Source organism: Corvus hawaiiensis, chromosome 11, assembly GCF_020740725.1.
Source record: "Corvus hawaiiensis isolate bCorHaw1 chromosome 11, bCorHaw1.pri.cur, whole genome shotgun sequence".
NCBI classification, from domain to species: domain Eukaryota; kingdom Metazoa; phylum Chordata; class Aves; order Passeriformes; family Corvidae; genus Corvus; species Corvus hawaiiensis.
In genome coordinates this window covers 20,214,097-20,237,676 of record NC_063223.1, presented here as the reverse complement: position 1 = coordinate 20,237,676, position 23,580 = coordinate 20,214,097, and the positions used below count along the sequence as shown (strand labels likewise).

General features: G+C 53.4%; 3 protein-coding genes across 6 annotated transcripts in view; 1 reads left to right on the top strand and 2 right to left on the bottom strand.

Moving 5' to 3' along the window:
* IP6K1 (inositol hexakisphosphate kinase 1) overlaps positions 1-12,860 on the bottom strand; it is a 37,106-nt gene extending 24,246 nt beyond the window's left edge. Inside the window, exons 1-3 of one of the 2 annotated variants that reach the window (XM_048315328.1) lie at positions 12,753-12,860; positions 12,317-12,371; positions 7,871-7,970 (exon numbers count right to left, since the gene is read on the bottom strand). The gene's annotated coding sequence lies outside the window, so the exon portion shown is untranslated. The other variant, XM_048315329.1, reaches the window with a different exon arrangement.
* Positions 12,861-14,375: 1,515 nt separating this feature from the next.
* On the bottom strand, positions 14,376-20,992 carry CDHR4 (cadherin related family member 4). Of its 3 annotated transcripts, none has more exons than XM_048315876.1 (19): positions 20,369-20,992; positions 19,961-19,981; positions 19,630-19,826; positions 19,396-19,558; positions 19,231-19,316; positions 19,019-19,114; positions 18,462-18,565; positions 18,252-18,388; positions 17,765-18,171; positions 17,370-17,472; positions 16,962-17,177; positions 16,742-16,881; positions 16,514-16,661; positions 16,237-16,439; positions 16,018-16,157; positions 15,904-15,939; positions 14,864-14,930; positions 14,741-14,771; positions 14,376-14,613 (listed from the first exon to the last, which is right to left on the bottom strand). In XM_048315876.1, exons 1-19 carry the CDS (start codon positions 20,418-20,420, stop codon positions 14,558-14,560), a joined length of 2,403 nt encoding a protein of 800 aa, XP_048171833.1. In that variant the 5' UTR covers positions 20,421-20,992; the 3' UTR covers positions 14,376-14,557. The 3 variants fall into 3 exon arrangements, with proteins under 3 accessions (XP_048171833.1, XP_048171832.1, XP_048171831.1); XM_048315875.1 differs by having other exon boundaries at positions 14,376-14,771; positions 17,765-17,915; positions 18,006-18,171; XM_048315874.1 differs by having other exon boundaries at positions 14,376-14,771.
* Positions 20,993-21,133: 141 nt separating this feature from the next.
* On the top strand, positions 21,134-23,539 carry INKA1 (inka box actin regulator 1). The gene is made up of 2 exons (XM_048315880.1): positions 21,134-21,291; positions 22,613-23,539. The coding sequence occupies exons 1-2, from the start codon at positions 21,253-21,255 to the stop codon at positions 23,480-23,482; spliced, it is 909 nt and encodes a 302-aa protein (XP_048171837.1). The 5' UTR covers positions 21,134-21,252; the 3' UTR covers positions 23,483-23,539.
* Positions 23,540-23,580: the final 41 nt, after the last annotated feature.

Sequence of the window (23,580 nt, the reverse complement as noted above, 5' to 3'; positions counted from 1 at the left end):
GTTTACTTGGGCAAACAACAAAAAAAAATGGAAAGAGCTTTTGCCTCAAGCACAAGTCCCTTCAGCGAAGACATGGATATTATTAAATGCATCTCCTGCAGCAGCAGAGACAGACTCACACTGGATTTTCTTTACCCATACACTGAAGCCACTGACAGGAACTCTTGCCTGCCAGAAAATGGCCGGACAACTCACTACAGCTCAACTCTTATGACTGAGCTGATTCACTCCTCAGGTGACAATGCAGATGCACAATGCAGGCTTCCTGTCCTTTACCCCAATAACTCAGCTACTTACTTCCCCAAAATAAAAAAATAATTAAAGAAGAAAGTATAGAAAAAATAGCAACTGCAGCAAAACTTGCATGATATGCATTAACTGCTCAAAAACCTTCTCCACCAGTTATAGAAACCACATTCTATTAAGCTGCTGACTGAGACCTGACTTAAGCAAAAATCCCTTTGCAGTGACTTGCCACCCCACATATTTATGTTGAGACTTTAAACACAGAAGACAAACAGGCCTCATTAGGGCCAGAGGTGAAAAGTTCTTCTACCACTGCTAACAAGGAAAACATCATGCTGTGGTTTATATGCGCAGTTTTCCATTTCACAATGCTTAAAAAAAAAAGTTGCACTTTCCTCTTTACCTTCAGAGTACAGTCCTGCAATACTCTGCTACTCAGAAAACTTAAGCAGATATTCAACACTTTTCCTTTGTCTTTGCTTTCCATGTAGACTACAGAGGAAAGCTAAGCCAAGATGCCATATCCCACTCCCACCTGTGACAAGGAAATTTTCAAAGCATGTCTACTGGTAAGCAGCCACTTAGGATCTGTGAAGGGAAATGTTTCTCAGCTTGAAGAAACTGACCCACAGTCAAGATCCAGACACTCCATCCAAAGAGCACACTGTGAACAACAACATGTCCTGTGCAAAGGGAGGGGAGAGCAAAGTCAGCTGGTAAGGAGCAGAAGCTGGCTCCAGTACTCAGGAAGCAGCACAAATGTTTTGTTTCCTTAGGAATTAGGACAACATATAGATTTAAACCTATCAAGTCTAAGAGTTATGCATCAAAGCCAAACACAAACTTGCCACAAAGAACCATCACAAGCCAGCTAATCTCACCCTTATGGCCTCTGAAAACCAGTGTTTGATTTGGTTCACTTCAAGCTCACTGTAAAGCAGCTTTGCAATTCCTATGACACACTGTGGGCTGTGACACCACTCTGATCCATCTTCTCCTCAATCTATACATTGCCCTTTTTCTGAGCTGCCTGAGAATTAATTATATGGAAATGAACAGTGTTAGATAAGGGGATTCCAAGCAACTGGCTCTCTTAAAGGAGCTGAGGACTGCAGGATCTCTGCCTTCAGGGAATCTGTGGCAACGCCCATTCAGTACAACTCGTGTTGTTAGAGAATGAGTTTAAGGCCCAAACAAGCAAACATTGGTATTACACCCATCTTCTCACCTCTGTGGCCAGAAACAAACATCTGCTCAGCCATGGCTTGGGCTCTCCCTCTGCCTCTTGTCACCACCAGACCACATCAGAGCAGCATCCTGACCTGAGGATGTTCTGCCAGAACAGCAGGTGATACACAAACAGCAGCTCTTAACAAAAAGATTAACACTCTGACTTTTAATATGTTGTCTGCATAAGCTCCACCTACTCCTCCATGGAATGCAAGGCACTAACAGCTTCACTGCCTCATGTGAGCTGGAATTTCAGTACCCAAGAGGGCTTTAATCTCACATATGCAGACAGAGATACAACAGAGTATTTTGGCAGTTACAACAGCGTTTGAGAGTGAATGGAGGGGCACGTGCAACAGAATTTTCTCTTTCTCTGTCTAACTGTGAAGATAAAGCTAAACAAACATTTTGCCTCAGCTACACTTGTTGTCTTCTACACGGGGAAGCAGAAAACACTTACATTTGGCAGGCCCCTAATGGCATCCTGCCGTTTTATCAGACAGCACGACTTCTGTCTGAACACTGGTAAAACACTTTAAGGCACGAGAAATGCAGCAATTCTTACATCTCTCTGCTGAAGCTTAACAGGTCAGCAAAGTGCCCAGTTGATTTGATTAACAGGTTCTTCAGATAACCATAATCTACCTGAGGTTATCAAAATACAAAGGAAAGAACCAGGAATAGGCTACTGGTTTTGATGCTTCCATGATCTTGGTAAAATCATTCAGCTGTGGTGTACTTCAGCCAGCAGAAAAACATCTTTTCAGAAAGGAACAATTTACATGACTATCCTGCTACTTCTATGCCATATTTTAAAGCCAGCAGCTTGGCAATCATTTCACTTTTCATGATCCCCTTGTACTTCATTTAAATTTAGTCTTACCTGGTAACTAAATTCACAAAATTTAAGGAATTTGTGTCCTAGTACATCAACAACTGAATTGTTTCTGTTAAGACAGATTCAAGTTAGGGCACCTCTTTCAAGTGAATGTGGTGCTGTTTGGCTGAAGATCCAAATCCTTAAGCAACTTTTCTGCTCATATGACAGTAAACAGAAAGACAATCTAGGAGCACATCAGTCCCACAGAAAGACTTAAGAGAATAAAAGCAAGATTATCCAAACAAGCTCACTTCACCCTGGTAAACAAATTCTTGTGCCAAAAGCACAAGGAGCAGTTGTTATCTAGTGGTTTGTTCTGCTACCGTAATTCTGAGACATCAATACTAACCAAAATTTGGGGCTTTCTCAAGCATCTGAAAAAGGCCAGAGAAATGCAAGACAGCCAGTTATACAGTACTCCAGATTATACCAATGCTCAGAACACCACTGAATTTACTCTATGAGAAAATGGAACTGCAGATTGCCCTGTGATTTCAAGTAGACACCCGTTCTTAATAAATATACCAAGGTTTGTATAGATAGGTAAAATCTTTCATGCCCAACTGAGAGAGGATGCCCTCCTCTCCCACTGCAACCCCTTCTAACTTTACACTGCCAATGAAAAAATTAATTCAGCTGGTAAAGATATATTTTGGGCCCCTACTTTTTTATCTAATCCTTCTTTCCTTGAAATACGTGCTAATCACAATGACAAATAAAGCACTCCTCACTCTTTACCTTATCAACACCTCCAGCAAAACAAGTTTTATCTTAAAAGTGTCATGTTATCACTGTCACTGTATCTACATCAAGGGATTCCACTGGCAGAGCTTCACTAGGTAAGGATGAACATGCTGATTAATGCAGCTGTCCCAAGCAGTTGTAGCAGAAACAACCTTATAAGCACATCCACAGGGAGTTAAAGCCACATAATCACATTGCAAATCCATGTTCCCTACTTAATACCAGTTTAATTTTCCTAAGCAGGTGACCCTTGAGGGTCATAGGCAAGAAAACATGAGCTATAACTTCTCAACTGGACACTTCATTGTGATTTTTTTCCCCATGAGAAAGTACCAAAGGAAGGCACATTCTTTTATACGGTATATTCTCATGTCCTGTAAACCCACTAAAAAAACAAACTAAAAACACTGAAAGAGAAAAAACTGAGCTCTGTGTTAGGGGGGAAAAAAAAATCTCAATGCAAGTGCTGCAAGAAAGTAAACAAAGCCATGGAAAATCAAGGATGAAGGGCAACATTTCATTTCTGAGGTTTGGAAAGGAAAATAATGAGGTCTGTTAGAGCAAACATACTTTAGACAAAGACAGTGCACTAAATCTAGTACTTAATTTAAGTAGAATATATGACATAGTATCAGGGACTAAAAGCTAAGGTAGTCATTTCATTTGAAACTAGATAAAACTCTAAAGAGAATTTCATACAAGGATACCCTCATCCCTTGTGACATTAAAAAATTCAGTATGGCAAAACATACATGACACACAACTCAGGGTCAAGGAGGGGATTTTGATCTGGGCCTTTTCTTATCCTGTTACTCTCCCGAGGATCAGCATAATCTGCAAGGCTTTCAATCACTCATACCGAAAATCTTAAAGCTGTTAAAATACCTTGGGGTTGTTTTGTGGCTTGCAGCATGTTCTGGAAGGTAAAGGACAAAGAATTAACAGGAGGCCCAGCCACCTGAGTGGAAATGAAAGGCAATCTGAACCTGAGGCTGTCTTCTCAGGAGACGCATGCACTGGTCAGACAGTAACAACTTCAAGCTTGGCAAGGTGCTACATGTTCTGAAGGACAAAACCCCAAGCCTGGCACTTAAAAATGTCTGCCTGATCATTTTACCTAATCAGGAGCCAGCACAACCATCTTTTGGTACCTTCTAGCAAACCTCACACTTCCAAGGGATCCAACGTAACTTGAGTTTGCAAAAGGAAATATCCAAGAAGGGAGCTCTGAAAACAGTTCACTCCACTATATTTCTCAAGCACCTTCCAAAGGGACTTTTAATATTCCCAATCTTCATTATTACTCTCCTATATACCAACCCTGCCCAGTAGGCTCCTTGAAATGCTCTACCACACCAACCAGTTCTGTCTGAGGGTTTGAAACAAGAAACTTCTCCTCTTCATTTGAAGCGAAGAATCAGACAAAGCCTATATTTAACTTCCTGTTCACTGAAGCAGTCGTAAACAAGCTCCTGTAAGCACTCTACAGGTCACAAATTCCCAGTATCTTATCCAAATGTTAAGCTGCTGAAGTGGATCTCAAAGCTCCTTCCAACAGGCTTTCTAGTGTGCCACTCACAACAACTGAGGCCACTGGTTACATAAGAGATGTAAAGCCAAAGCAAAAAGTATGTTAAACCTGATATATTGTCAAATTGGTTTGTAGATAATTAAATGCAGCACCTGCATATACACAAAAAAATAAATTTCTTCTGCCCCACATGCTAAAAAAGCACAGCACACTCATCTGGAAGTCATACAAACTGATGCAGGTTTGTTTCTAATAGCAAAAACTCTCTTAAGTGTATTACAGCTACCTTGGTTTTTCACACTTTAAATTCTTCTAAAGATACTGGAAGGATATGTTGCAGGTTGATTTGAGTTGGGTTTTTTTTCTACAAAATAACAGTCTGCTAAATCACATGTATTCTCACAGCCACAATACATCACGGGCTGTGTATAGCTAGGGAAAGCAAATTTCGCTTTAATTTTCTCTTCCAGATCGATAAAGTGTGATAATACGTGCCAAAAGCGTATCATCTCAGGCTGAAAAACACAAAATAACAAACATTATGGATGGAAAATAACACACAGTTCTCTTCCTTGAGAGTCATAAAAAAATTGCGAATGACAGGAAACCTGAAACAAAGTGCCTTGCACTCACACGAGAGTCAACCTGGCAAGCTCACTACTACAGGACACTGATCTTTAGCAGAATTCTTAAAAAGTTTTGAATTTTCTTCTGGTCATCACGTCACAATAGGATGAATTCCAAAAAACATAGAAGTCTCAAACACTTCGCCATCTAACTCGTGATTTTTAATTGCCAGGTTTTAGGAAGACATTTTAACTGCAGTGAATAAAGACCTTGGTTCACTTCTGGCTGGCAAATGATACAATACCCTTAACTATTTTAACTAAGAATATTTGAATCAAGCTGCATTCACAAATCAGAATTAATTTTTAAGACAACTGGTTTTTGTCATTAGGTGAACCAAATTGTCAATAGGATCCATTTTCTAAGCTGCTGAAATTCATTGGAAGTGTCAGTGCTAAGGATGCTACATAACTAACACACAGACAACAGGAATGGAAATTTCTGTGGTCTTACTTAACTAAAGCTAAGAATAATTAAAGGGAAAAACAGAAACCCCCAAGTGCTGTTATCACAGGAGAAAAAAAAAAAAAACCAATGTGCAGAGCACCTGAGGAAGAGTGAAAACTATTTGGATTCTGCATGTTGCACAACAGTGATACCTATTCAGTCTGACTAAAATAGAGGTTTTTCCTCAGTTCTATAAAAATAAAAGATGCATAAAGCATGGCTGATAATGCTTACTCGTTCACATTTAGCTTACTGTCAAATTTAATAAGTCTATTCAGGTCAACATTTGTGGTAAGAACTGTGAAGTATTAAGACCTCAATTACATAAAGATTTATGCCCAAGTAAAGGAAATGCCCCTTGCACAGCATAAGAAAATACAATATTTGGTTTTAATGGAAAATAAAGCAAACCACTCCATTATTTGCAAAAGTATGGGTATCCATAAAGATTTTATACAGTGTAACATTTAATCTAAGTAAAATCCACATCTTCAAGATTAACATGATGTGGGTTTAATACAGGAAGTGTGGGGGTGTTTAAGAAATTATCTAAAAAAAACCTGCATATGTATTGTTTCAACACAAACTGAGCTTCAGACTGCTTCAACAATTCTTCTGGGACACACTCAAAAGACTGAAGTTAGAAGTTCTTTTTATTTCCATATTTGTGAGATCAGAGTCAACCCCTGTGAATCCAACAGGTCTATTCCTCAGATGTGTCACACAGCTTTATACAAAGACCACAGCTTGGGAAAGTGGAATAAACCTTCCACCAAGCAGCAAGTACTGTGAGGGTCTTCCAAAACTCCAGGACTTTACCATTTTTTTAACCAACAAAGCAATGCAAGAGCACCATATCTCATCTTCTGCAATAGCTCCAGCAATTTCACGGCAGTTACTTGATGGTTTGATTCAGACACTGAGTAAGACACAGGACTATGGAGCCCCCAGGCTTCTTTCCCAAATCCTTCCTGCTTTAAATAACTCACTGACATCTGCACTCCGTAGTGCACTGATTTTGGTGCTCAAAGCTGCTTATCGCCTATAGTTAGCTGTAATGAGATCATGACTGCTCCCCACACGTGCTTAAGCTGCTCAGACAGTACTGTCAAAGGACACAGAACAAACAGCCAGCCCTATCTTCTTGTGCCCTTTTAAGATTTCTAAACTCACTTTCAGGAATGCTTGACAATACTTTGATACCAACAGTGGACAATGTTAATTGGAATTAAAGATCACGTGACATTTTGCATTAACCCGCTCTGGAAGTTTAAAAAGTTGAGGAAAATGCAGCTCAGCATAGAACTACAGGGAGAGAAAAAAAGAAAAATGTCAGAACAGAATATATAAGCTATACAGTAGTTTAGCTTTAGAGCAGAACTTAAGGTAGCAGTGACAGACACGGGAGCATGCCCTGAAGAGAAGGCACCACATGTCTCCTCTCCCTACCCCAGGAAGGTAGTTGTGGAGCTCAGCTTCTCTGGTCATTACCTTCTGCATTTCAAACTAAGACAGAACATTAGGCACACAGGTCAGGGGCCTCCCCACCAGAAAACTGAACTGTGTGACAACCACTGTTTAAACACACCGTGTCTCAAGAAAACGAGGTCATCTGAGTCTGTTTATACCACAGGTATACTGAGTCATATCTTTGTTGATAAAGAACTGGGGGAAAACAGGTATGATAGACTTTCTTCCAAATTCAGGACAGCACAAAGTAACCTCTTTGAAACAAAGACTATCAGATCAGCCTTATCAACTTTCAGCAAACTAACTTCAGAATAGAAAAGAAAAAAGGAGACAATGATAAGAGTTCTGAAATCATCATAAGGTGATTCAGCTGAACATCAGCCACCTAAATGGCCAGAATTACTAGAGCATGAGTGAGCCTCCAGATCTTGGAATTTTAGCTCTTATTACAAAGAACTGACACTGATTTGGTGAATGAACAGAACTGAATTTTTCACTCTGTGCTAGTGCACTTACCTGGGTGTGCCTGTAGTAGCCTTCAAAGATAAGAGCAAAACTCCCACAAACTGTATCTATATATCCTTACTTGAAGGGTAAAATTACAAAGGGAGAGGTAAAAAGCAAGTGTTTATTTCTCTTTGCACGATCTCTAAGGTGGCTGCATATGTATTCTGAGCAAAACAGAAGAAAGTTACCTTAGAGATGTCACCCAAGCTCCTTTGGCTGAGCAGTCACTGGAGTATGGAGCCAACTTCTCACAATCACGAGGGAGCAGGACCCCAGAAGCAAGTCAGCCTGCAAGATGATGTATGGAAACGAGTTAGCAAGAGCTAAATTAGCTTTTATTTAGATCTTTACTTGCTTGTCAACTAGGAATGTTTGAGAGCATGCCTCCCCTAGAGATTGGGACTAGAATTCACAGCAAGTTCCTTTCAGGATGCAGATGCTCTCACTCATTCCTGCGGGCTCTGACAGATGCTCTTTACCAAACCCACCAGCAGGGCTGAGGGGACACACTGTCCCCAGTTGCCTCAGCCACCCTCAGCTGAAAATTCCCAACCAGGGGTGGAGCAGAGCAGGATGCATGACTGTTCCTCACCAGGCAGGGATGGCCATTAGGGAAGAAAGGTTGAAGCAGAGTATATTAAACCGTAGCAGCTGAACAGGCCTGGCTGTAGGCCCCAATACAAGGGAGGTAGCAGTTGGCAAAAGCAGCAGGACAGCTGGTGAAGGAGATAACCTTTCTAACTACAAAAGCTAAATCAGAGACAGCTTATCTACTGCAGCTCCCAAACACGTGTAGTGACGTCCTACCAGGAGAGGCACATCCATCTCATAACCTCCTTCACTGCTTTTATCAGATTTGGTTGACACAGATCTTCTACTAATATAATTATGGCAGCTATGTCTGTGTTGTTTTTCAACAAAACAACTGCACCCATTTTAACTATTGTGGGCACATTATACAGATAGAGAGGTACCCTTTAACAGCAAAGCTTATTCCTTTACTCCCAAAGAAAGGGTTCAAACATTAATGACACCACATACTGACAGGGGTGATGCAAAATAAATGCAAGCTGAAGAAGCTTGTCTTTTACACACAGTTCACGCCACCCAAAATGCACATGGAGGAGCCTATGGAAATAAACAAAGGCAAAGCATTTGCACCTCAGTACCATCTGCAGAGTGGTTCACACCAGCATGGACTACATAGGAAGCAGAGGCAGCCCAACACACTGATTAAGAGAACTGCATCTATTAGGAAGCACATCTACCCGAACAGCACACTGGGAAATCCAAAAATAACAGCTGCTGCCACATCAGAATGGCACAACAGTGCGCACAGGCGATGCCTGCAAAACAGAAACTAAGCAGCCATGCACACACACTTCCTCCCCCCACCACCCCTAGGACACCAGCAACAAACCTGATACTAAACACTGGCCAGCATCCTGCTCTGCATTCCTGTCACATCAGGAATAGAAATGAGGGAAACTGCTAGCTGCTGCTCCATATAGCTGAAGGGCTCCTTCAGTTTACAGCACGTAACACAAATACTTGACATGACTGTTGCAGAGGGTTCTGTCGCATTTTCTTTTCTTTTGCTCCTTTTCTCGAGCTCACCCATTTCAAATCTCACTAGGGACCCTCTGTGCTTACTAGACTTGTTTTTGATACATTCCCTCTCAAAGACTGAGAGGTCTGAAATAAAAGCAGTTGTTCCTAGGCAAGTCACATTATATAAACAAGCAAGCAGAGAGCCACACACAAACTCTGCAAGTCAAGTTCAACACTAAAACCTGTCCAGCACCAAAACTGACAATGTGACACTGTCAAATGCAAGCGTAAATAAATTAGACTGCAGCTTTTTGTCAGTGCTAAGTTCTGAGACTACAAATCCCAGCATCAACACTCCACTGTGATGCTCACATCTCCAACACGTTACAAGCTAATTTGTGATGGACAGATTGGGGGAATCTACTGACAGCCAGTGAAATGCCTGGGTTACACTGCAATAATCAAGGCCTCTGACAGATTTTCCATGGTGTCTGCATTTCAACCACAGATGGAAGAAATGCACCTCCTCTAGAGCACAGGTTCTGGATATCCAACTTCAAACTTAGCACCTACATTTCTTATCCCAATGGAAAGCACAGTCAGTGCCACCCCACTCCCAGAGTGCCAGGCAGAATTTACCAGATCCACAAAAACCTTTAGGCATGGAGAAATCAACTAAAAACTGAAATGTGAAAAGAGATCAAACCTTTTTACAAACATTTGGTGATCCACTGGACCAAAGACACTGTGCCCTGTAAGCAAATGGGCAACAAATAGCCCCAAGCTTGTACAGGGCTCCTCATCTCGCAGCAGTAAAGCTCAATAAGGTCACATTTCAGAGTTTGATCATTTTACCCAAAATGAATAAGCTCCATATGTGTGGGAGAAAAGGAAAGAAACAAACCAGGCAGCTCAGATGGGATGAGGAGAGCATGCAGCTGTATGATTAAGAAGAAATCATAATGCTTGTTTAAAAGGCCAGTTAGCTGATTAAGGACACAGGTACTACTCCAGCCTTGGGCACTTTTTTGACCTCTGAGTGCTTGCTACTCTAACCTTGACTTTTCACTACGTGCAATGCAACACAGAGTAACTTCCAAGTCAGTTGACCTGCCCACAATCTGCCAAGAGAGGGGATCTCAAAGCACATCTAATTTTTCTTTCTATATTATTTTTATAAGAAGGACATGCCCAGTGCTGTCAACCTGATGATGAGGCACACGATGATTCACAGAAGGAGAGAAGCATGGGCACTACTGTTTCATTTAATTTTTAAATATATGTAAAAATGTGGTTTAAAATCGTATTTACATATAAGAAAATAGATAATGTAAAAATACATTGTTGCACTGTTACACAGTCACACTGCAGATTACCCTGAGCTCGGATAAGATCCCATTCCTACACCAGCCCCATTTTCCTTGCACCTGTAAAATCATTTAAGCACCCACAAAGCTGGGTAGAAAAACAGTTTGTCTTCAGCTTGATCAGTCTGTAAGTCAGGGAACTCTGATTCTCACCTGCACAGGCACCAGCAAAAAGGCAAGAAACTCCTATGGGTTGCAGTCTATACTTACATGATCTGAAGTACCTGTGAAACCACACATGGAACATGAAACTGGTGATCAGAAGGAGATCTTAAAAACTGTTCCCTTTTTCATCTCAACAGATAATCATGATGCTCACTTGCTCTTCTTCTAGGCAAGAAACATGCAAAACTGCCACAAAGTGCCTAATGAAAAACCAGAGGGTCCAGGAGAGTCTCCTACCAGCATATCCTACTCTTTCAATCAGAGATTCCTACGTTAATGCATCAGCTTCCCCCTCCAGGAGCTAAGGATCACTTCCCCTGTTCTCCCAAAAGTCCTTATTAGACTTAAAGTAAAGGCAATGCCATGAAAAAGGACATTTCAGATCAGCCTAACAGGCTCTAACCAGGATGGCACAGGTTGTACATCCATGCACCTGGAAATGGTTCTGCTGAAAAAGCTGAAAGGGTATGAAACACTCTCTACAAAAGAAAAACAAAAATCAGCATTAGGATAATTCAAAACATTGACAAGACAAGAGTTTGATGCAGTTGAAAAAGCAACCCAATGTTATCTTGCTTTACAGAGCTCACAGCTAAATCTTTTCACAACCTACCACTTTCCTTCCAGCTCCAAAACAAAGCACTTACCTTAGGTCAGCGCTAAACTAACCCAGAAAAATACTTCACAATCTAAATAATAAGAATTTGGTACATGGGATTAGGAGAGACCTGTTTAGGGTTACAGTGGTAACATGCAATAACTGATACATCTAATTCTGAAGCACTTTGAAGCTCCTGACAGAACTTCTGTAAAAAAGGAAATCAGAGTCTTAGTTCAGTGATATGCAAGGATATGCATTATTATTTTTCTCCATCAGAAGCCTGACCACACACACAAGTGTTAGCCTATCAGCTGCAGGTGACAATTCACTACAATGAGACTTTTACAAGACACTACTGCATATTACTTTGTGAGACAAGCTACTAACTATGTTTACACAGCCCAAACAATCACAGAAACACTACATTAAGAATGAACAGAGACCCAAGCCCACACCATTCTGGCACCATTCAGTGCTTCCTTAGCAAAGGTCAATTTTGGAATCCAGCTCTGGAAGCTCTGAATACCAAGTTAAGCCAGGTGAACCTGGAGGGACGAAAAGCAGATGGAGCAAAAACAGAGCAAGACAGGTTGAAATGAGAAAGGCAGCACACACCAAAGTATATTGCTTGGAGAAAAAAAAAAAAAAAATAAAAGGGCTGATGCTGAGCTTAAAAATGAAGGAATTGGACCCTAGGACCAGTTTAAATTCAGAGTAGGTCAAAAACGATCAGGAGTCAGTACCACCTACCCTAATTCAACCCGTCCTTGGAAATGCCGGGGAAGGTTGGTCCCGGTCCAGTTCTGCAGCCCCATGCGCACACCTGCCCCGGGGGACTGCCAGGCACGCCGGGTGTCCCCACCGGGGCAGCCAGCGCTCCGGGACCACCCACACCCCTCCCCTGCCGGGGGGCAGCACGAACGGGCCCCCAGCCCCACCAGCCTCCTCACCATGTTGGTTTCATGTTACCGCCACGGTTTCCGAACTCCTTCCTGCGCGCAGCTCCTGTGGAAGGGAACGAAGGGCACAAAGGGAGGGGACGCTCGCTCTGTCCGCTGGGCACTGCCCTGGCCCGGCACCGCGCTGCCCAGCCCGGGGAACCCCGCCCCGGCCGTGCCCCGCAGGGGAAAGCGCCCGGCTCTCACCGCCGCACACACGGGGACGTGCCGGGCTCCCGCCAGCCCCTCCTCACGGGGCCGCGAACGGACCCCTCCAGCCCAGGCCCACCCCGGTGCTCGCTGCCCGCTCTTCCCAGCTGCTCACGGGGCCGTGCCTGTGTATACCCTCTCCGTTCACGGGGCCGCACCCGGGTCTCCCCTCAAGCCAGCGCGCTCGGATCAGCCCCTCGCCCCTCAGCCCGGCCAGTCCCCGCCCGCCGCGGCTCACCGGGGCCGGCGCTGCCTGCCCGGCCGGGACACCGGAACGCGGAGCCCCAGCGCCGCCGCTCCCCGCCGCTCGAATCAACAACAAGATGGCGGCCCCCGAGCGGGCGGAGCTTGGCGCTGGCCGTCATAGCAACCGCGCCATCCAAAGCCCGCCCCGCCGCCCTCCGCGCCAATCCACACGCGAGCCCCGCCCCGCGGGGGCCCTCTCGGGACGCTGATAGGTTAAACTCAGCGTCGCTCAAGAGAGGAGCCGCCCCGCCCGCTCCCGAGCGCGGACGGCAGCGCACGTTAGGCACACGTGACGCCCGCCAATGACGCGCCCCCTCACGGGCAGCGCCGTCTCATTGGCTGCCAGCGGGGAAGGGGGGGGGGCTCCGCCAATGGGCGCGGCCCGCGGCTCCGCGCTCCGAGCCCGCCCCCGGCAGCTCCGCGCTCCGAGCGCCATCCCCGGTCCGAGCCCGCTCCCGGCAGCTCCGCGCTCCGAGCGCCATCCCCGCTCCGAGCCGCCATCCCCGGTCCGAGCCCGCCCCCGGCAGCTCCGCGCTCCGAGCCGCCATCCCCGCTCCGAGCCGCCATCCCCGCTCCGAGCCCGCCCCCGGCAGCTCCGCGCTCCGAGCCGCCATCCCCGCCCCGAGCGCCATCCCCGCTCCGAGCCCGCCCCCGGCAGCTCCGCGCTCCCCGCTCCGAACCCACCCCCGGCCGGTCTGCACTCCGTGCTGCCCGATACAAACCCACACCCAGCCGTCCCGCGGTCCGCGGACACGCTCAGAGCTCCCCGCCCCGAGCTCCCGGGGCCGCTCCGCGTCCCCCCACGGCCGCCGCTCCGAGCGGGGTGCCGCCAGTGGGACGAGCTCACGCACCATTCCGGTACAGTAAAGGGTTCAATTCCCGAACGGTCAGGGAAAAGGGTTCGGGGCAAAAGGGACCCTCAGGCAGAGTCACACAGGTGACCCCTTTCACTGTGAAATTTCACGGCTGGCTCCTGTCCCCCCTCCTTCCCCTTAGTCACCTACTCCCCAAATTAGTCTCTTCCCTCTTATCCCGACAGCGCTTCATTTCCCCGGGAGCTGCCAGGGAGGCGTCCCGCGGCGCGATCCTTTGAAATTCAAATAACCGGTTTCCCACCTCTCGCTGACTGACGCCTTCAAAGCTTCCCGCTGCTCCCAGCTCCTCCTGCGGCGTCCCGCTCACCTGCACCCCCGCTAATTCACTTTTCCTCCCAATTATCAACCCATCCACTCCGCCGACCAGCTGCTCATCCCACCCGTCTGCGCCTGCGAGCGCTGGAACAAAGCAGAGCTTGAGGGGGGTATGGGACTCGAGGCAAAAGTTTCTCAAAATTACCCGTGGCTGAGTTTTCTTGAACCAGATAACCTTCCTGTGGAGGACTGCCCCGGCTGGGTCACATCCAGAGGCTACAGAGATGCTTCTGTCACTGAAGCAGACCTGGCCAAAGCTCTCGTAATATTTTTTGCAGTGCCGAGCCTGCTGCCACCCTTGTCCTGGGTCATGCCACTCACATCGCTGACGAGACAGTGCTAATGACCACCACAGCAAGACAGCCACCAGTGTCACTGCCCGGCAACGGGACTCCCTAAGGCAATCACAGCAGCATGTGCAATCTCTGACACCATTTATTAGGTCTGAGGTGGCTCAGGGTCTGGCTGCACCCCATGTGCAGCTGGTTTGGCCACAAAGGACGGGTCTCCTCCTTGGGGGTCACACCAGGTGTCTGCCAGAACCCAGTGCTCTACCCAGCACTGCCCACATGGAGCTGTGGGTCACAAGGAGCCCTTGTCAAGCCCTTCAGATCCAGCGCCGAGCCCCAGTGACGCTGTTGAAGAGATAATCCCTGCCGGTGCCTGAGATGGAGGCAGCAGTCAGTCACTGCCTCGCGGGCCTGGTCCCCATCTCTCCTGTCCCCAGACCCCTCTGCCCTGGGGAACACAACCCGAGGCTGCTCTTGGGGCTGTGAGACAGGGCACTCACGTGGGTCCTGAGCACGGCCATCGAACTGTCCCTGTGTGGAGGAGAGACAGGAGTGGCTGCTGAGGGCCACAGGGTTCTTCCTGCCTCCCTGGCAGGGCACCCAGCATCGCTGCCACCACTTACTGGGCTGCTGGCATGTGGGTGTCCCTGTTCCTCCTTGCCCCTGGTGTGCTCCACCACATCCCAGGAGCTGCAGAAGGAAGAGAGCAAGGGGAGGGCACTGTCAGTGATGGGCCCCCAGCCTCAACCCTGAGAGATGCTGCTGGGAACAAGTTGCCAGCCAGGCTTTTCCCTGCCAGCTGCACCCAGTCGAGCCCATCAACCCTACCTGACTGTCCCCTGGCAAAGACGGGGATTGTGGCAGGGCCGTGCTCCCCCAAGTGCCTGAGAGCACCAAGCAGGCCTGCCACCACATCTGCTTGTTTCCCCATGTGCTGGCACACATCACTCTTGTGCTCAGAGGATGCTGTGCTGGGGGAGCTGCCAGGACCACCCAAAGGGGCTGAGCCCGATTCTTCTCCCTTGCATGGTCACTATGGCCCCAGTGCCACCAAGTACTGTGTCCCCAGCCTCACCAGTGAACCTGGATCCAGCTATGCATCACCTCGGGGCAGTTATGCCACCGGGGGTGGCTGTTATCCTGCCCGTGGGCTTGCATGTCTCCTCCTTGCTGTGCAGACACTTGGCACAGGCTGGCCTAGCATCTCTTCAGGCTCTCTCCTCTGTCACCTGTCACCATCAGTGATTCTCCAGGGGCTTGTGCAGCCTGGTCACCTTCTCCCTGTGAGCTTTCCCTGACAAATGGGGCTCACCCCTGCCAAACAGAGGCTCCCCTGGTGAGCTGCAGTTACCTCAGCCCTGGTGCCAGGACCCAGCCTTGCAGCAGGCATTGGCACCAGCACTGTGCCACCCCACCCTGTCCACTGCAGAGTTTGTGCCCCAGCCTGGCCATCGACATCACTGTCTACTGGCCAAATTGCTCTCTCTGCTCCCATAGTTCCCATCAGGGCTGCACCCTTGCCCTGGGCAGAGACGGCTCCCTGACACAGCAAGCCATGGCCAAATGCAGGGTATATTAAACATCCCTATGTGCTGTGTCTTCCTGGCTACCTGCAAGGACAATACAACTGCCCATATGACTGCTCTGGCCATATAGCACTCACCTCTTGCCCAGGAACAGCTTGCCAGGGGCCCGGTTGCTGTGGGAGGAGCAGAAGGCAGCCGTGAACCCCTAGTCTTGCTCACTGTGCCATGCCGTGGGGTGGGCTGGGGCTCACCCGCACAGCAGGTTCTGCACCATGCAGCCCAGGGTGGCCAGCAGCAGGGCACCAGAGATGGTCAGCACGGCCACAAACCAGGCCGGCGGGTGCCACACTGCCTCTGTCTGCGTGACAACCAGCGGCTCCTTCGGCAGCGTCTGTGGAGGCACCGGGGTGAGGGGACATGGGAGGTTCAATGGACCTTGGAGCACCACCTGGTCAGTGTGCTCTGCTCACCGTGTGCTGGGTGGTGGTGCTGGGTGGCACTGGGGTGCTCCAGGGGGTGACGTGCACCACCAGTGCCACCACGCTGCTGCGGCGGCGGGCACCAGAGCCGCCCCACACCTCCACCAGTAGGACAAAGGTGCGGGGCCTGGCTTGGTCATTGGGGAGGTAGACAAGGGTGTTCCCTTCCAGCCGAAAGCGCCCATCCTCATTGCCTGGATGAGAGGGTCTGCTCAGTGTCACACCATGGCCGAGGGCTAGTTTGTGCCGTGGCTTGGCCATTCCTCACCTCCAACAATGGTGTATGTCAGCACGACACTGTCGGGGCTGCTGTGGCACACCAGGCGGGTGACAGGCTGGTGGCTGCCCGGGGACCCAGCCGTGATCCGCAGCTCCTGCACCTCAGGGATGCACACCGGCAGCTGGTCCGGAACAGCCTGCCAGGAGCAGGGGGAAGTGATAGGGCACCCACAGTGCTCACACCCACCACAGCTCACCCAACGGGCTGCCCTCACACCTGCAGGCGCACAGACACATCACACAGGCGGCTCTGCCTCTTCCTTAGGTCCAGGTCATTGTGGGTGTCCGTCAGCTGCACCACCAGCCTGTAGCTCTTCTGCTGCTGGGAGTCCAGGGGTCCCACCACGCGGATCTCACCTGTGGAGTGGTGTGAGCTGCTGGGAACCGGTAGGTGCCATGGGGTGTGGCGGGGGCTGGGAAAGGGGCTGGGTGCTCACCAGTGCGCCTGTCAATGGAGAAGGGCTGTGCAGGCCCAGACCCCCCCTCCACACTGTACTCAAGGCTGTCCGGTGGGTAGTCGCGGTCAGTGCCAGCCACACGCCCCACGACGCTGCCGAAAGCTGCCGTCTCTGGCACAGTGAAGGTGGCACTGCTGGGGCACGCCGGTCTGAATTCGTTGACAGGTGTCACCGTCACAAGCACAGGCACACGGGCTGTGTGGCACACGGCAGCTCAGCCATGCTGGCACCACCCCACAGCCTGTGCCAGGCTGTGTGACATGGGGACAGAGGCACCAGCCCTGGGGTGGGCATCTCTGGGGCAGCAGGAAAGGAATGTTTCCTCTGTGATCTGCTGGTTTGGGATTGGGAAAGGTCTTTTCCCACCCTAGGGACATGGGCACTCACTGCTCTGTAGGGGCTGCCCTCCCACTGTCACCACAATGGTGGCCGTGAACTGGAAGCCCAGAGCAGCCATGGCCTCCGAATCATAGTCCAGTGTGGCGTTGACCTGCCAAGCCAGGAGGGAAGTGTCAGACAGAGCCGAGATGCCCTGCAAAGCTGAGATACCCTGCAAGGCTAGAGCATCCCGCAAAGCCAGGGTGTCCCACAAAGCTGTGATGACAGGGGAGAAGGAGGGAGCAAGTGAGGAGAACAAGCAGGCCTTGGGGAGCAGGGAGCCCTGAGGAGCCCTGGCCCAGAATCTGGCATGACAGCACATGTCACAGGGTCCCACTTGTCCCACCGGGCTCCCGGGGTCTAGGCTTGCTGTCCACCTGGGCACTGACCATGACCCTGCTCACCTTCAGCCGTGGCCCCTCCATGCAGAAGTGGGAGTGGGAGGAGGGAGGCCCCTCAAGAGCATAGTGCAGACACTCATCAGTGCTGGTGGAGTCGGTGCACCTCAGTGTCACCAAGGTGGTGCCAGGGGACACCGTTTCGAGCACCTGGGACCTGTGGCAGGGCAGCCAGCAGCTCAGCCTCTGTCCCATGTCCTGGGTGCAGCAGAGAGTCCCACACCCCCCACTCCCCTCTGAACCATACACAAAGATGGCTGGGACACATCTTGGTGCCTGGCGGTCTGTCCCCTGCACAGTGATGTTGACCTTGGCGGTGGCGTGGTCGTCGGGATGCAACGCACTGTAAGCCCGGATGAGGAGGTGGGCACGGATCACCTCCAGCCGGCGGGTGCTGCGGATCTCACCTGTCACTGCAGGAGGAGCCACGGCCTCGCACTGGGCACAGGGATAGGGACAGGGCATCCCTGGGGACTCCTGCTGCCCTGCTCACCCTCGTCAATGGTGAAGAGCGCGGGTGCCACAGGAGCGAGGATGGCATAGCGGACATTGTCACCTCTGGCATAGACCCGTGTGACCACCTCCCAGGGGCCAATGCCTTCTGTCACCGTCACAGCCCAGTGCGGCTTGCTGCAGGCGAGGTGGGCAATGTGGCACCGTCTGATGCCACCAGCACCCCCTTTCCTGTCCCAACCCCACTCACAGGAAGGTGACGCGGGGACGGCGCGATGGCAGCACCTCCACCCTTACAGCCCCACTGCAGTTGTGCCCGTGACGATCCATCACCTCAATCTCCAACCTGAACGTCTGTGGGGCAGCACCGGGGCAGCTGTGGGACAGCCCCGAGTGGCACCAATGACGGGGATGGGGACAGGGATAGGGATGAGGATAGTAATAGGGACAGGGACAGGAATAGCAAAGAGATGGGAACAGAAACAGGGACAGAGACAAAGAAGGAGAGGGGGCAAGAGATGAGAATGGGGCTTGGAGCAGGAACAGAGGTGGAAAGAGGGGTAGAGATGGAGACGAGTATGAGCTGGAGACTAGAATGGGCAGGCATACAGACAGGGATGAGGACAGGGCCAGAACCTGAGATGCAGAAGGGGATGGGGACAGGGCTGGGGCCATCCTGGGTTCAAGGGGAGACAGGAGCCTAATGAGAAGAGCAGGATGTGGAGAGCTGCGGGCAATGCCAGCGTGAGGCTAAGCCCCAGCAGACTAAGACGTGTCTGTGACCAACCTGAGGCTGCTGGTGCCCACCTGGTTGTCCTTGTTGGGGTCAAAACCATTGTCAGGAGCCAGCACCAGGCCCCGGCGGGTGAGTGTGAGTGGTGTGTTGTGGTTTCGGAGCCTGAACTGCAGAAAGGAGGGTGATGAGAACCCCTGTTCCACTCCTCCACACCCGGGGTTCTGCTGTCTCCAAGGCTGCTCCCTTCTATGGGGGTTTGGGCCCCCAGGGAACTGCCACTCACCGTCAGCCCGCCAAGCGGCTGCCGCAGCACTGCATACAGGGGTGTCCGGGGTGCCACGTCGGCCAGCACCTCCACCACATCACCCTCTGGAGCACAGCACGGCTGTGGGAGCTTGGTACTGGCTGGCACCCACAGCCCCCACTGCCCTGTGCCCCTGTTTCCTACCTGCACTGGCAAAGGGGGTGTCACACCGCAGCACCTGCCCCGTTGTCACCCGGACAAAGAGCCGCCCTTCCACCTCATCCTCACCGGGACAAGCAGCCCTCAGGATCAGCGTGTACTGGTTCACCTGACGGGCATCGAGCTCCGCACCAGCACGCAGTGTCACCTGCCGTGGGGACACGTAACTCAGCAGGGCGCCTGCCAGCTCCTGCCCCACTCCCTGTTCCCCAGCCGCACCTCTGCCCGGAACGTGGTGGCATCTGTGGGGTCAGAGCTGATGGCGATGGAGTTGAAGGGGTGGTCAGGCTCAATGGTATCCAGAGTGACATTGGGGCTGCTGCTTGAGTTGCTGCAGGACACGGTCACCTCAGCCACGCGGGTGCCTGGTACTGTGTCCTCACTCAGGGCCACCACACGTGGCAAGTCAGGCAGGACTGGTGGGAGACCCCAGGGACCACTGATGGCTCATCCAGTTGTGCTTATGGAGCTCTGCTGCTGCACCTAAGCACCAGTGCAGGCACACGTCTCCCTGCAAGGCACAGCTGGGTCCAGGGCAACCCACTCTTACCTGTTGCTCTGACGAAAGTCCCTGCAAAGAGGACAGTGTCACCCCAGCCTGCCAGGTGTGCCCCAGCAATGCCGTGGGGAGGCTCCAGAATTCCCACTGTGATGCTCTGATGAAACCCCAGTGGTGTCTGGAAATGCCACAGTGATGCCCTTAAGATGCCCCAGTAACACCCCGGCAATGCTGAGGACACTCTGAGGACACCCTGGTAATGCCCTGAGGATGCTCCAGTGATGCCCCCTCCTTGCCTCAACCCAGCCAGGCAGCTGCCAATCCCTCTGCCCATCCTGGGGTCAGCCCCAGGCATGTGGGAGAAACCGAGGAGAGCCTCTCCTCTGTCGCCTTCCTCTCAGTCATCCACCAAGGATCTGGCAAAGAGCGCCTCCAACATTGTGACCTTGAAGCACCTACCTGGGACACAGAGGCTGAGGAGGAGGAAGGTGAGGTGTCCGTGCATGCCCATGGCTCGCTGGGTGTTTGGGACAAGCTGAAGCCGGTTGCCAGGGGTGCTCGGCACCACCCCGGCCCGGCGTCACGCCGTCCATCCACACCCGTGGTGGACCGCCCGGCCACGGAAGGGACAGGGCACGGCTCCAGTGCCCCCAGCTCTGCACGCCGCCGCTTCCAGCCCCTCGCCACTCGCAGCTCCGTGGGGTTTGGCTGCCATCCCACGCTGCTTCACCACGCGGCACGCTCGGAACCGGGAAAATTAGCTGGGAGGTAATTTTTGGCCGTGTTCTCGTTCATTTGCAAACCAATGCCGCTTCTCCCAGGATCCCCATTAAGCGCTATTAGTTCCCAATTACGGGCGCTGCGGCCAGGGTCACTCTTCCCTTCCCTCCTCCAGCGCCCAGCCCGGCTCTGGCAGCCCGGTGGCGGGGGGTGCCAGCGGTGGGTGCCTCCGCCGGGGCCCTGTACCGGGGCTGCCCTCCTTCCCGCCGGGGCATACCGGGCTCCGGGACCCCCGGTACCCGAGGTGCTGCCGGCTGGGACACAGATCCCGCCTGGCCCGGCGGTGCCCGGGTGGTGCCCGGCGCGGGGCCCCGGGGCGGCGGGGAGGGGTCCGTGGGCGGGGCGGGGCCCCGGGGCGGCGGTGCCGGTGCCGGTGCGGGCCGGGCTCACGTTACGGCGGCCCCATTGGCCGGGGCGGGGCGGGGCGGGGCGGGGCCGCCGGGCAGCGCCGGGAGGCGGCGGGCACAGCCGGGTGCTCCGTCCGCTGCTGCTGCTGCTGCTGCTCCGGCACCGGCGGCACTAGGAGCGGGGCCGGGAGCAGCGCCGGGGGAGCAGGACCGGGCATGCACAACGCCCGCCCGGACGAGCTCGGCGCCGACCGGGTGAGTGCCGCCGCGGGCACCGGGAGGGAACGGGACGGGACGGGACCACCGTGCCCGCGCCCCACCGCCCCCTGATGCCAGTGACGTCCGGGCGCTGTCGATGATACCAGGGCCGTGACATTACAGGCGAGGCCAAAGGCGGCGCAGGGGACGTTGGCGTCCGGTGGGACACTGGCGGTGTGGGGGCACGGGTGGCCAGCGGCCACAGTGTCCAGCTGTCAAGATGCCAGCGGCACCGTCCCCCTGGAGCTGCCACCCACCTGGGCTGCCCCGAGGGACGGCGGTGACAGGGTGGCCCTTCGGCTCTCCTGGGGCTGCCACATGCTTACCCAGTACCTCACAACCGGCTGCCCCAGTGTTCCCGGCCAGCGGCGGGACTGGGCGGCTCGGAGTGGTGGCACGCTGCCACCAGGGCTGGCAGCCAGCGGGGAGGGGGACAGGGATCGGGACGGGGACGTGGAGAGCAACAAGGACAGTCCTGCCAGCAGCTCTGTCAGGGCCAGCCAGAGGGGACAGAATTATCGGTCCTGGAAGCAACCCCTTCTGCACACTCAGCTTCCCGCGACTCCAGCGCAGAAAGGAAAGCGGACGTAACACCCTGCTTTTGGGTTCAGACAATAGGAATTCAAGAGCGAGGAGCGGCCCGGCCCGGCTGCGGGAGCCAGGAGTCCTTTCCAGCGCCTGCCCGGCCGTGCTCCGTTCAGCCCTGGCTGCCTTGGTCCCCTGTATTCCCCGCCGTTTGGGGGGGCTCGGGCCTTGGGCGCAGGCCTGGCTGCACCCTGACGTCACCTGGGGTGTCCCCAGCTGGAGGGCACAGGGTGGGTGGGTGGCCCTGCCAGCGCACGGGGGGAGAGCCCCACCCCAGCACCCGCGGGTGCCCTGGGGCTGCCGCTGGCTCCGTGCCACCGAGTGGGACTCTGCTGGAGGGGTGTCCCGGTTGCCTCCCCACAGAGACGGGGGCACTCGAGGGGCTGTCGGGGGGGCAGTGGGGCGCCCGCTCCTACGTGCCGTGGCCCTCTGTCATTTCCCGCAGGCACGGCCGGGGCTGAGTGCCTGCTTGCTCACCCGACAAGCCGCTGCACGCCGGCCGGCTCCGCGCAGGAGCCGCAGGAAAGCGGGGCCCGGGGCTGCGGGCAAGCCGGGGCCTGCGCCCCGCTCTCCGCACCCTGCTGCACGCCCATTGCGCCAGCGAAGCCCCCCCCGAGCCGGGGCGGGGGGGGGGGGGGGGGGACGCGGGGTGCCGGGGTGGGTTGGGATGGGAGATCGCGGCGCTGACTGGGGGCAGTGGCGACAACCGTGCTGATGTGCCCTTTCCCTGCAGTGGTGCCGGCGGGACGCAGGGCCGACGCCGCGGGCGCACATGCACGGCATGCGGCAGGCACCGCACCACCTGGGAAGGGCGCCGGGGCCAGCCCCCCGTCCCCCGCGCCCCGGCTCGGCGGCGGACTCGGCCTGCAGCCTGGATCCGGGTGGCGAGGAGGAGGAGGGGGGGGGCCCGGCCGCTCGCTCCCCCCCGGCCAGCGAGCGCAGCCTGGAGTTCGACTCGGGGTACTCGGAGGCCTCGGGGGGCACGTGGAGGGAAGAGGAGGTGCCCGTGCGCCGCCGGCATCTGCTGCCCTGCCAGCGGGCACACCGGCTCTCCGCCGGCCCCGCCGCCCCACCGCCCGCCCCCGCCCGCCGTGTCCGCCCCAAATCCACCTCGGACGCCTGCCTGGAGCAGTGGCGGGCGCTGGAGCCCGCCGACACGCAGGACTGGACCGTAGCACTGCTGTCGCAGAGCCGGAACCGGCAGCCCCTGGTGCTGGGCGACAACTGCTTCGCCGACCTGGTGGAGAACTGGATGGACCTGCCCGAGGTGGGCGCTGAACCGCGTCGCCGAGCCCCCGCCGAGCCCTCCCGCCGGCTGGCCAAGCCCCCCGCCTTCCTGCTCAGCCTTTCGGGCAACGTACGCCGTAAGCTGGCCAACATGGCCCGGCCCCGGGGGGCCGACGGTGCCCGGCCGGGGGGCCGCGACGCCACCAAGCGTTTCTCCTGCCCGCTGGGGCTGGGGGGACAGCCCAAGGGCGCCTGCTTCCACCAGTCCCACAGCAACATCGCCCAGCTGGCCACGGACTTCCACCGCTTCACCGCCCTGATGAACAGCCGCAGCCGCCAGCCCATCATCTGCAACGACGTTATCGGCTACATTTAGCCCTGCTGCTGCGGTCCGCACCCCCACCCTGTAAATAAACCCCTGTTTTGTACGGTCTGGGCGCCGCAGCGTTTATCAAAGGGTGTGCCTGCACCCCG

What these genes read in the sequence shown, in the direction of transcription:
- CDHR4 (XM_048315874.1), bottom strand. Translation starts at nt 20,420, where the DNA reads ATGGGCATGCACGGACACCTCACCTTCCTCCTCCTCAGCCTCTGTGTC. An exon ending in CCACCACGTTCCGGGCAGAG is followed by an intron (nt 19,559 to 19,629) that starts GTGCGGCTGGGG and finishes TCCCCACGGCAG; the next exon opens with GTGACACTGCGTGCTGGTGC. An exon ending in GACATACACCATTGTTGGAG is followed by an intron (nt 16,440 to 16,513) that starts GTGAGGAATGGC and finishes CCTCTCATCCAG; the next exon opens with GCAATGAGGATGGGCGCTTT.
- INKA1 (XM_048315880.1), top strand. Translation starts at nt 21,253, where the DNA reads ATGCACAACGCCCGCCCGGACGAGCTCGGCGCCGACCGG. An exon ending in ACGAGCTCGGCGCCGACCGG is followed by an intron (nt 21,292 to 22,612) that starts GTGAGTGCCGCC and finishes CTTTCCCTGCAG; the next exon opens with TGGTGCCGGCGGGACGCAGG.